The sequence below is a fragment of the Rhinolophus hipposideros genome, assembly GCF_964194185.1.
Source record: "Rhinolophus hipposideros genome assembly, chromosome: 8".
In the NCBI taxonomy this organism is placed as follows: domain Eukaryota; kingdom Metazoa; phylum Chordata; class Mammalia; order Chiroptera; family Rhinolophidae; genus Rhinolophus; species Rhinolophus hipposideros.
In genome coordinates this window covers 14631263-14644617 of record NC_138054.1, presented here as the reverse complement: position 1 = coordinate 14644617, position 13355 = coordinate 14631263, and the positions used below count along the sequence as shown (strand labels likewise).

General features: G+C 38.0%; 1 protein-coding gene across 5 annotated transcripts in view; it reads right to left on the bottom strand.

Moving 5' to 3' along the window:
- Positions 1 to 1333: 1333 nt before the first annotated feature.
- RNF182 (ring finger protein 182) overlaps positions 1334 to 13355 on the bottom strand; it is a 62923-nt gene continuing 50901 nt past the window's right edge. For 2 of the 5 annotated variants that reach the window (XM_081056400.1, XM_081056401.1), the window contains exons 2-3: positions 10236 to 10394; positions 1334 to 4499 (exon numbers count right to left, since the gene is read on the bottom strand). In XM_081056400.1, coding sequence (XP_080912526.1) covers positions 3552 to 4292 — 741 coding nt within the window. In that variant the 5' untranslated portion in view covers positions 4293 to 4499; positions 10236 to 10394 and the 3' untranslated portion in view covers positions 1334 to 3551. Of the gene's footprint in view, positions 4500 to 7533; positions 7678 to 10235; positions 10395 to 13355 lie in introns of those variants that run through there. The other 3 variants (XM_081056403.1, XM_081056404.1, XM_081056402.1) reach the window with 2 other exon arrangements.

Sequence of the window (13355 nt, the reverse complement as noted above, 5' to 3'; positions counted from 1 at the left end):
TTATGTCAAAACCACAAATATTTGTACACTGAATGTACTTAGATTTGTATGATACCAAGATTTAAATGATATATATGAGCAATTGAGCTGAATCTGTATTGCCTAAGGATTCACTTGGAATTCACTGAAATTTCAAGGTTTATTCACATTCTTCTTTTTTTAATCTTTTTACACAAAAGTAAACTTACAAGGGAAGACTCAATACTAAGTTTCTAGTTTCTTAGAGGAGTAAAAATTCATAAAGTGTTTGTAGCAAAGAATAGTATACATCTAAGAAAAGGGCAGAGACGTGGAAAACATAAGACTGAAGCTTCAAGAGCAACTGCTTCAACTTTTTCAAGGACCATTAAGGTTTTGAGGAAAGCTCTAGAATATGTAGTGTTTTTGTGATGTTATCAAAAGAATCAAGGCAAGTACTTGTTTTTTTTTAATCAAGAAGAGTATGCAAAAAGAAAAAGTCTCAAAAAACGCAGAAATATGTAGAATTGTAGTTTACCTTATTGCACTGTCTCAAGTGAACTTATTTCGACTTGTTCTGTACCTCAATAGTCTCAGAGCTCATATATATAACTGTTAAATCAGTTTGCCTATCAACACAGGGTCCCATTGCCTTCCATGTCGACATGGTTGAAAATTTCTTCAAAACCAGGGTGCCTTTGAGGCCTCGTATCTGTTTTACTACCAGGCAAACGCTCATCACTCAAGGGTCTCTCAGCAGATTAGCTCAGTTCACACTCATATCATGACTAGCACGGGTAACTGCTTTCCTTAACCCGATTCTTTGCTCGTTTATGTAGAGATTTTGGAGTGAATGAAACCATAACTCTGGATTAACACATGGTACCAGTTCACTAATTAGCATAAGCATCTCACTGCTATATATTCCTAAATTATTCCTATTTTGCTTAACAATGGTCATATTTAGATATCAGGTAATTTAAAAATTTTTCTCCAACCACATAGTGATTGTGGTTAGTGATTCCCCAGCCCAAATGGATTCTATTTTGTTAAGCACCTTGGAAAAATCTGGAAAATGATTAAAACAAATTAAAATAGAAAAATGTATTAAAAGATAAAAACAACATTTTTGTTTCATTTTTCCTAATTTTTCTTCCCTGCCTTTTTTTTTTTTTTTTTAAAGCATGAAGGCTTTTTAGAAGTAGAATGGGTTAGATTAGACTTGGAAGGTTCTGAAAATCTTCAGGCACATGATAAAGGCATTAGCTGAATCAAGATTTATAGAAATTCATGTTTGCAATTATCTAAGTTAAACAAAGATCTAAAGTAATCATTAAATCTTAACAGTGAGTCAGAGAAATCAAAATTCTAGTTTGGAAATAATAACAATTTAATGGACAAACAAAACACCACAGTGAACAAAAAATTGAATCATGTCCTTTTTTCATTCAACAGCATGAAAAGCTTTTTTTGTTGTCATACATTTAAAATCTTTACAATCAAATCAACTTACTAGCAACTAAAAGAAAAAAAAAAAGACCATCACAGTACACAAAGAGATACAAGTTTAAAATTGCAGACATACAAATAAGCAAAATGCATAGTAACCATGTCCAGAGCTTTCTATAAATCTCATCATATGATAACTCACCAACTCGTCTGCCGTTACATTTCTAACATCAAATTTAACATCACCTTAGGTAGATAAAATGAGAATTTTAAAAAAAAACACAACCTCGTAAATATATAAACCCAAACCACAAAACATCTCCTAACCCTTGTATTTGCTCTAAGTACAAATGGATTTTTGGAAATTGTATTCACAATGCTATCTAAACTAGATTTTATGAAATCATAAATGTATGTAGATGTATCTTGGACTTAAATTCATTCGACCACATCCTACATATACTTTCCTGTCATACTTACCTTGGGCATCCATATTCTCAAAGTTAATAGTTATACGATTAAAATCAAACTGCTATTCTAGAAATAAATGTCAATTTTTCCTGAATTAGGAGATTGGAACTGGTCCACTGGTAACTAAATCACGCAACAAATGTTTCATCACAAACAAGTTAGAGTAGTCTGAGTAATGCCCCTTTCTAAGAGTTATAAATATTTTAATGTTGATCACCAGCAATAGGTTTTAGAGACTAAAAAGCTTTTTGTTGCCTAGTTTCCGTGGACACTCTATTCCCTCAAACCTAAAATATGCTAAACAATTTCTTCTCACAAATATATACATTCAACTGCTCCTACATCATGAAAACAAATTCATTAACTCAAGTCACATAGCTTATACTTTTATTTGAAATAAATTGTGTAAGATCTTGAAACCCTTCTAAAAAGGACTTCAACACAAGGGAAAGCACTCTGTGAAGTCGCACTCTCCATCTCCACTTTACTTCCTGGAAGGGTCTTTTCCAGTAGGGCGTCAGCTTTGTGTGTTTCTTGCCCAACCTTTTGCTTGGCCTGCTGCAACACAGTCTTGCACATAAATCTAAACCATTATATTTTGGTTTATACTCTCCTGTAACTCAGGAGAGTACAGCAAAATATTTAGGTTCTCTGCACATCAAACTGTGAGCCAGAACACCTCATTCATTGTTTCTGGGTTTCCACTGCCACAATTTACCCCCAAATTCTTATGGGATTAAGTTAAATAAGTCCACAATAGAATTTAAAATACAATGGGGGGAAAATGAAAAATCCTCATAAATTTTTAGTAACTAATTTAAATGGAACCTCATTCGGGAGAAGGGGTGGAGTTAATTGAACTATGTGGTTTAAAATTAAACTGTTTCAAGGAAAGACACAAACGAAGATTTCCATGAACAATAATTGTTCTGTGAGAATTTCAAAGAAAATGGAGGAGACTGGAAAATAAACATGGGGAAAGGCTGTGTCTCAAACACAAGTGGCCACATTCTGTCATGAAGTTTACTTTGACACAAATGGCTTAATGTTTTTAATTCTCTTTAGTAATATGGCAAAACAGATATTTAATTGATAACACATGAAGGAATGAGGCCGAGTTTCCTTTTGGCAAGGGAGCACGTGCAAAGCAATCAAATACCTCAGCCGGGGTAGCGCCCACAGAGAGCAGCATTAACCTAAGAGAAAAAACAGCTGAAGGGGGTTCTGGGGAGCACCACGAGCTGAGCTGTGGAAGGAGTCAACTCTTCAAATAGATGTGTCTCGGAACAGCCCTCCTCTGGAGTCCACCCTCCATTGTAGATTACTGATGACGATGAGAAGAGGAATCAGTTCATTCTGAACCTTCCACAAAGACCTCTCCTACAGCCTAAGCCTGCCCCCGCCACTGTCTGCCTAGCAGGACCGAGTGAAATCCTTAGTTTACACAGTTTTGCTTCTTTGCTAACACCTAAATAGATATGAACATTTGTACTTCCGGCATACAGGAAAACCAACTGTGTCAACATGTGATGGAAAACGGGCCTCAGCCATATGGCCAATGGCTTTGTTAAGGTCATGAATGCTAATCATTGAGAATATAAAGGAAAATAAATGATGAATTACCTAACTTGAAACATGGCAATGTGTGCCCCATTTCTTAGTTTGCTTATCAATTAAGAAGGTGCCATACAGTCTAGAAATTCATGACACACGCACTGGCAAAAACCATACACCATGAGAATAACAAGGCTCGAAGGGACGAGGCTGACAAATATAACCCCAAGGGTGACCTTCTTTGAGACCAGCAAGTAGATCCCCAAGGGTAAAGAGCTGAAGTACAGCAAACCAAGCAACCAAACCAACACCCGGATGGATGTCTGAAACAGCAGGGAGGTACAGTTCCACACAGTCCAGTTGTGTGACACAGTGGTGACAGAGTCGAAACTTGCAGGCCTATAAAATTCTACCACAGGAGTAGAGCTCAGAGATGGGGAGCTCTCTCTCTGCACCTCCATGATGGTTATAACCAGACAGTTGGAGGAAGTGTGAGAAGGACTGACGAGAGAGGCCAACCTCTTGGGGGTCAGCAGCAGCTCGGTGGGGTTCTCGGGCAGGCACTTTTTGCCTTTGCCTCCACAAGTCAAGTTCACGAGGATGTTGTTGTCATCGGGCAGGCTGCTGACTTCGTCATCTGGCAGGCATGTCTCAAATCTGCAGAAAGGACAGATGATGACACCTTGGGTGGAGTCGCCAAAGTCTATGATCTTATAGAGGCATTTGGCACAAACCCTGTGACAACACTCCAGCACTTTGGGTTTCCTCTGTTTCAGATTGTACCGATTATAACAGATCTTACACTCCAGCTCGTCAGAGACCTGCGACTCGGCAGTGTCTTCTGGCGGTTGACTAGCCATCTTGAATGATGCATACAATCTTTGGCCAGATGTGTCTCGTTGAAGAACTTCGATTAAGGTGTGCCTCTGAATATCACATCATCCAAACCAGGCACTGATGCAAAAAGGCAGGAAAGGTACTGACAGAAACCAGAAATCTTCCAGGCATTTTCAGCTTCTACGTATAAAGCTCTGTCTCCAATGCATATTTAAAAAGGCCATACGGGTCTGCAAAGGAAAAAAAAAGAGTGATATAGTGAAGAGTTCTAATGAAAAGTGCTTTATGGAATTTTCTGAGCTTTACCAAAAAGAAGCAATAGATTTAAAAGGTTAAATCCCTTTCATCTTTTCACACATTCCTGCCCCAGAACAGAAAATTGTTATCTTCATGCTTAGCCTTTTCAGTCCACATATATGATAGTAAAGAAGGACTTGAGAATCTTTCTTAATGGTGTAAAATACACTCCAGAGCACTGTAAGCGTGGCTAGATACAGAGATTTTTCTCTTTGAAACTTGTAACAAATTCTGGCTTCTTTGAAAATAGAATGGCACACAAATCAGAAATAGATACAGTGGTAATGAAATTCCATTCACTATAGACTAATGAAGAGTGTCATTGGTGTAAATACCAGTTGTCTAAATACCCTCATTAGTGCTTAGGAACACACAAAAGAAAGGAAATCTTAAGGATAAACGCTTACATTGTGTTTTCAGAAAGTACTTTGATAGAGATGAAAGCATATTTAAATACAGCAGACTGCTCTCACCTTCCCAGTGTAAAGGAATCTGCTATAAATGCCTTTATTATTTGACCATTCAATTTCAAACTTTTTGTTTCAATACTAGTCTTGAAACCCATAGCTGTACAAATACATTTGCTCAAGGAAGCGTGAAGCCTATGACACCTGACATAAGCATTATAAACAAGTCAAGTTCAATTCCCAAGCAAGAGAAGTAAACACAGATAACACATGCACAGTTATATCTGCAAACATGAAGAATCGTGCATGCATAACTATCAAGGAGTACTCAGCGTTCACCTACTTGCCTACTTTATTTCATATAAACTCTCTTTCTATAGTGAACAGAAAACGTAATACAGTCAATAGTCCCTAATGTTGACCTTTAGTTGCTATTACTGGCTTTGGACAAATGGCTGAAGGTTGATTTCATATGCTCATGTTAATTCTTAATTATTAGTACTAATGGAAGAGAGAAACAATATGGGAAATCTCCAAATAAATTTTATTTTGCTTTAATATATGTGGGGTTTTTTGGTAGTAATTTGCCTTAAATTATGCTTTTCTTGGAAAAAATATCAAAATGTGTTTGAATTTTTGAGCACACCCCTAAGCAATAATAGCAGAAGGCTGCTATAAGAGTCATGAGAAGGAGAATGCAACTATGCTAGAATCTAAAATTTTTCTGTGGATCATACTGCCTTCACAGAAAACAGGCAGCGGGTAGCTGAACTTGGATAATTTCTGAAATCATGAATAATTGGTAAATGAAAACATATTACCTTCCTTTTTGTTTATGACTTTAATTTTTAACTAACTTCATATAATACAAGAATGTATAATATAGTGTGTATAAGATATTCTTGGTGGAAAAAGGAAGTAATAAATCAAATCTCTGACATCAGCCAAAAAATGTAGATAGGATTTAACCAAAAAAAAAAAAAAAACAGTTTACTCTACATGAATGCATGTATTTCAAAATTGCCACCATCAGCCAATTTCTGTATCTCTCCTCTTACACAGAAAAAAGGATATAGAGACACAAACATCAACTCTCATTTTCCTTCTATGTGCCCTAAATACTTTCTCATTCCTGCTCCTGCTCCTGTTCAGCATACATGTGCCCACATCACCGCAAAACATGACTTTATCTTGCCTTTAATTCTACAAAGCTGGCTTTTGATTCTCCTGTGGGATGAACATCCTTAGGCTGATAGCCAAGGAACAAGAAGGTGTTCTGTCGCTGTCACCACACTCAGTCCTAGCTGCTTTCACAGAACGGTCCCTAGTCCTGGGCGTGTCATTTGTGATCCACTTACTGGACATCTCCCATTCATTCAGCCCTCTGGTAGCCACACGCAGACAAAGGCCCATCCAAAACGAACACGTTATAGTCTCCTTGCAGCTGCCTTCCCTCTCAGTCTTACTGCCCTCGAAACTCCAGACACGCTGAAGTAATGATAGAATTTGCAGCACTGATTCCCCTATCACCATCAAAAGGACTGATGTATGTGAAGTTGTGTGAAAAAAAAAAAGTATGTAAACATGTACATAAAGAAGAAAACAGAGAGTAAAATATTTAGTGAGGCTAAATAAGCAAAATTACATCTAAAAGCACAGAAAGCAAAAGCATACACATAGATATATATGTATATAGTTACAAGAAGCGGAGTACAGCATTAGGAATAGAGACAGTGGGAATGTAATGGCTGTGTGCGATGTCAGAGGGGTAGTGGATGGGGGGAAGAGAATTGTCACTGTGAGGGATATAAATGATAAATATCTATTACATTGTTTTGTACACCTGAAACTAATTTTAAAAAAAGAGCATGCATATAGAAACACCAACAAAAGGCCTACAATGTATGTGTAATGAAACTAGACACCTATCTTACACCACTCACAAAACTTAACTCGAAATGGATTAAAGACTTAAATGTAAGACTGGAAACCATAAAGTCCTATAAGAAAATATAGGAAAAAAGCTCCTAGACATAGTTCTTAGCAATGATTTTTTTTGGATATGACACCTAAAATACAAGCAACAAAACCAAAAATAAACAAGTGAACCTACATCAAACTAAAAAACTCCTGTACAGCAAAGGAAATGATCAGCAAAATAAAAAGATAACCTGTGGGGTGGAAAGAAATATTTGCAAACCATATATATTGTAATGACGAGCAGGGAAAAGAAGGAGGAGGGACACAGGCTAGAGTGGGGCTAATGAATTTATTTAGTAATATCTAATTAAGTTATTTAGCAATATGCAATAGCAAAAGACAGGCAATAGAATGTGTTGATGACAGGAAGTAAAGGTGATTAAGACTAAATTATATATATTGATAACAATGTCACTTCGAAGGAGTACACATACATATAAGTTTAAGAGATCCCAACATATGTTTACTATTGATCAAAAATCACTTGGCTAAATACACAAATAATACTAGTAAGGAGTATCCAAAAGCAGTCATAAGCTCTATAGGATAGTAACTATTACAGTAGATGCCCAAAGCTCACCAAACGGGGGAGAACAGCACTGGAAAAGTCATAAATCAAAACCTTGCCAGGTCTGCAGCTGAGAGAAACTCGGGCGTCTCCCACAGCGCTGCTTGCTGGTTCCCAAGAATGCTGCTGCTGCTGGCGTTGTTGTTGTTAGAAGTCAAGGAGTCTTCTGATGCTATAAGCTACAAGCTGCATATAAGTTTTCGAGGTGTTCACAATCTGAAGAATGTTGTCACTGTTGTCTTTGTTAGAAGTTAGGACATCTTCTGATGCTGTAAGCTGCAAGCTGCATATGTTTTCCAGGTGCTAATAAGTTCTCAAGAAGGCTAACCGTGGGGAACAACACTGGAGAGGTTGGAACCAGCCAGCCCTCACCAGGTTCGCGGCTGGAAGTCAGGACATCCCCTGGTGTAAGCTGCATTTTGCTGGAGGTCTTCAAAATGTTAGAATGATGAGAGATTTCTCACCAATGTCAATGACCAAATGATGAAATAATAATTATTATACTGTCAACTGAGGTCTGTCTTATATATTTTTCTCAGATGTAGCTTGGAGCCAAGTTTCTTGTTCCTGCCTCCCCCTCTGGGAATGGCCAGTTCCGGGAGGGTCCGGTAGTTACTGATATGAATGTTGTCCATCTGGCCAACGGGCCAATTCATCCGGACAAGCAACATCTACTGTTCTTGCTTGGGACCATCAGCCCAAGGTCTTCCAAAGCCTGGCAACGTGCCTGTCGCGTCGTCCTGATATAACTTAGCTACTTCTTTATTTCATCTGCTGATGAGGGCGAAACAGACAGAACAAAGAGGGAATTCTCCCAATTTTTGATCAAGAATTTCTTTAACCCTAAGCTAACCATCACCTCACAACATGGACAGAGAAACAGACAGAACAAAGAGGGAATTCTCCCAATTTTTGATCAAGAATTTCTTTAACCCTAAGCTAACCATCACCTCACAACATGGACAGAACAACAAACACCATCTCATATCTCCCTTACTCGAGAGAAAGAGACCAAACAGAAAACCTCATCTCATGTCTCCCCTGCTCAGGGAAAATGAGACCAAAGTGGGACAGAAAAGCAACCTCATCCTGTATCTCCCCAGCTCGGGAGAATGAGACCCAGAAAGCAACATCATCTCATATCTACCCTGCGTGGGAGAATGAGACCAAAGGGGGAATTTACTCAATCCCTGGTCACAGCACAGAAATCACCTCACATACAGGAACAGATCAAAGCTAATAGACAAAACCTCACACCAACCAATGAAGACAAATTTTCTTCAACATCTTCCCTACATATATGATCAGGGTTAATATCCAAAATATATAATGAACTCATACAACTCAATACCAAAAAACCCCACAAATAATCCAATTTTAAAATGAGCAAAGGACCTGAATAGACATTTTCCAAAGAAGATATATGAATAGCCAACAGGTACCTGAAAAGGGGTTCAACATCACTAATCATCAGGGAAATGCAAATCAAAGCCACAGTGAGATATCACCTCATACCTCTTAGAATGGTTATTATCAAAAAGACAAGAAATAACAATTGTTGGCGAGGATGTGGAGAAAAGGGAACCATTCTGCACTATTGGTGGGAATGTAAATGGTGTAGCCACTATAGAAAACAGTATGGAGGTTCCTCAAAAAATTAAAAATAGAATGACCATACGACCCAGCAATCCTACTTCTGGACAGATCATCCATCCAAAGAAAATGAAAACATAATGTCAACTTGATATCTGCACCCCAAGGTTCATAGCAGCATTCTTTATAATAACCAAGACACGAAAACAACGTTGGTGTCCACCAATAGATGAATGGATAAAGAACTTGTGATATATATACACATATACAAACACAACGGAATATTGTTCAGCCATAAAATGGACAACATGGATGGCCTTTGAAGGCATTATGCTAAAGTGAAATAAGTCAGGCAAGTACTGCTTGATCTCATATGTGGAACCTAAAGAAAACACACGTAGAAAAAGAGATCTAAATGTGAGGTTTCTGGTTAGCAGAGGTGGGGGAGCAGGGGGAGTAGCATGAAGGTGGTCCAAAACCAGTTATAAGATAAATAAGTACCAGGCATGTAACGTAAAACGTGATGGCTATAGTTAACACAGCTCTGCGGTACAGTCCCAAGTTAAAAGAGTAAATCCTACAAGTTCTCATCATGAGGAAAATTATTTATTTTCCTTGTTTTGTATCTATATGGGATGGTCAATGTTAACTAAACTTACTATGGTACGTCACGATATATGTAAGTCATTGTGCTGTACACCTTAAATTTACACAGTGCTGTATGTCAATTATATCTCAATGAAACTGGAAAAAATGGAAATTAAGAACGGCTTGTGTATATGAGAATACATTATATTGTCAGCATTCACAATCAACTGGTCACATTAGCACTTTCTGTAATAAGCTTCTCCCCGTTGGAAGAGTAGTAGGAATGTTCCATATCAGGCCTGTCACAGCTTCTAGTTCATAATTCAGTGAACGTACATTATTTGCTTAGACGATATTGGGTTATTATTTGAAACAAAGCTTTCTTTTTTCATAGAAACACTCAATCAGATCTTTCACCATGTGAAGATATAATGTCATGTGAGCCTACTGTTCATATTTATAAAAATTCATATGGGGGCTTAGTAAAATGCAAAGAAAATACTAAATATTGTAATAGACGATGAAAAAGATACCTGCTTTAATTGTAAGGCCGATTTTAGCAAATCCACGCTACCACCTTGAAATACTGCATCATATCCTGCCGGTGAGCGTGACACTTCTGGGCAGGACGGGCTGACAGCCCTGAGCTCTGGTAGCACCGCTGAAAACGCAGCCAGCCCAAACCTTTCTTCCTGCAATGGCATAAGACAGCATGGTGATTGTTTTTTTCTTGGGAAGTTGGGGTACCAACTGTTAGACTGCTCAATACATACTTCATCTGTTTCATTATGACGCTAAGATCCCTCAAAGAACTCGAACATATAATAACCTAAAATCTGTAACTTTATAGGGTTACAATTAGTTGGAGTTGTTATTTGGTCCTTGAAATGATATGCATTCCAGCCCGTTCCTACCCTGCCTTCACTCCATAACTGTGGACAACCATGATGATGTTCAGTGAAAGAAGCCAGACCCCAGCGAGCACATACTGTATGGTTCTATTTCGAGAAAGCTCAAAAAAACAGGCGACACTAATCTGTAGTAGGCATGCAAGTTTGGGTGGTAACACTAAAAAGAAAAGGCAGGAAGTAATCAGTATGAAAGTCCAAGCAACACATGCCTTTCAGGGGACCGAGCGTTGGGGGAGAGCATGGACCCAGGTGCCCGGAGGCTGACCTTGTTTCTCGACCTTGGTGGTACTTACGAGTGTTCCCTTTGTGTTACACCACCAGGCAGTACATTTTTCTGTACTAGTGTTTAAAAAAAAAAATTTGGCTAAACACTTTAGCTATTTTAATAGACCAGATTGTTCTGTCAGTGGGTATTTTGGATCAACTTATCCTTTTTGCCTCTGTGAGTTGCAAGCTCATTAATTTTTTTCACAACAATTGAAATGTCGGTCATTTATTTATCACCTAAATATCCAGGCATTATTGTAAATCAATGTTAAGATGGATGAAATCTTTAGGATGAGCAACTGTGGAGCATTCCTTGATGAGAACAACTGTTAAAAGTATGTCTCACCAAGTACACGGGAAAGAATCTGACATAGTAAAACTGCCTGAAAAATAAATACATGTAATTATGTGAGGTGATGAATTGTTAACTAACCTTATGGTGGTGATCATTTTGCAGTATATATGTGTATCAAATCGTCATATTGTACCCCTTAAACTCACCCAATATTACGTCAATTATATCTCAATAAAGCTGAAAAAAATAAATGCATAAGGTTTTCTTTTCCTAGAAAAATATATCACATATTCAATATATGAAACTAGTATTCCTTATTAATCACTTAAGTCTTTAATCCCTTTTATAAATCACCTGGGATAAGAATACACAAATAGATAATGACCAGCTCTAATTCTCCTAAGTCAACTTAAGCTCTTGGACGAATGACAATTTTCCCTGCCCTAACTGTATATATAGTGTTATCTGACTCAAATCTACTTCCTCCTCTGTTCAATTCCTTTGATACTGAAGATGCAAACTTGGTTTGTAGAGCGCTTTGAAGCGAAGGGCCCCAGTAGTCATCTGTTGTTTTGTTTACCTAGAATCCTTTGTCTACCTTCAGACCACACTGCTCCCTTCTCACCTGCCACTGCTTCTTTGGGGAAGTTCCCCACTGGCTCCTACTATGTGAGTGGGGTTGGGCTGTGCACACTAATCACAATACTGCACCTCCCTTCTCTCCAATGGTGTGGACTTGTGACGCAGGCCTGGCTAATGGCAATAGTCCGTTACCCTCCTGCTCGGGACCAGTCTGCGTGGGCATGTGACTCGAACCAGGCCTTTCAAAGCTCTTTCCTAGGACTTTTTCTATTTGAAGCTAGGGGAGGAGGGAATATGCTAGAAGCCAGGAGAGGGAGCACAGAACCAGGAAAAAAGATGTATGAAAGAACTGCCATGCCATCCAGACGGAGAATAAAGCCAAAAATAAAAAGAGAAGGAAAGCAGGAGGCAGAGCTACAGACTGCAGCAGAAGACAGACACCGGATGAGAGCTACACTGAGTTTTTGGCTCTAATTGCATGGGAAGGCTCCCGTGACCCATAAATCCCCTTTTTTTGCTTATGCTAGTTTTGTTGTTTGATTTCTGCGACTTATGACACAAAGAACCATGATACAATTACCATGCCATCTCTGACTGAGAATTTATTGTTTTCAGATCTAGGTTCCTACTTAGTATAGTACTCCAGAAATTATAAATAAATAATTGAATAAAACAACCCAGAGCCAATAGGAATTCTTTATTTTAAATTTTCATTTGCACATGTACACACATGCATGTGCCCAAGCATATACAAATTTATATACATAAATATAAAAAGTCATATTGTTATTTATTAGTGGTCTCTGTGTGTGTTTATGTTCTTTTTTTACTTGGTCAATTTCTTCTCTTCACTTCCCTCCACCCATATCAACCGGAATGTCACCCCAGTAACACATATTAACTACCTGGTATATTTTCTTCCATATCTATTTCCATGTACATATATTTATCCATGTACATACAATTTTAACGGCAGACATATGTACACTTTTTCCAACGCTTTTTTCTAACTACTATATTATACCCAGTTTCCTGCATCTTGCCTTTCCCATTCAATAATGGCTCATGAAAATCTCTCAATTCAACTGATAGATCTCTAAATTCCTATCTAAACAGCTGCAAAGTATTTCACCATTTGGATGTATTGTTATGGAGCCAACCATGCCTTTCCTGTTAAGCATTCATTTATCTCCATTTTTCCCCCAAAACATTACTGCAGAACACAACCTTGTAATACTTAGCCTTACATACAGATGTTAGTCTCGGGGTGTAAAGTACAGCCCAGGGAATATAGCCAGTGGTACTGTCATAGCTATGCATGGTGTCAGATGGGTAATAGACTAGTTGGGGTTATCCCTTTGTGAGGGGTGTAAATGTCTAATCACTATGTTGTTTTGTACACCTGAAACTAATAACAAAAAATAAGTAAGTAAAATAAAAAGAGATCCTGGGTCCTACAGATATACTTCTACCACATGCTGCCAGATTACTTTCGAAGACTGTAACACCTATGGCAACTAGAAATATGAGTACTCTTTCCCCCTAACAGCAAAAAATGTTTCTGAAGTTTTAAATTTTGCCAATTTGAAGGGTGACAT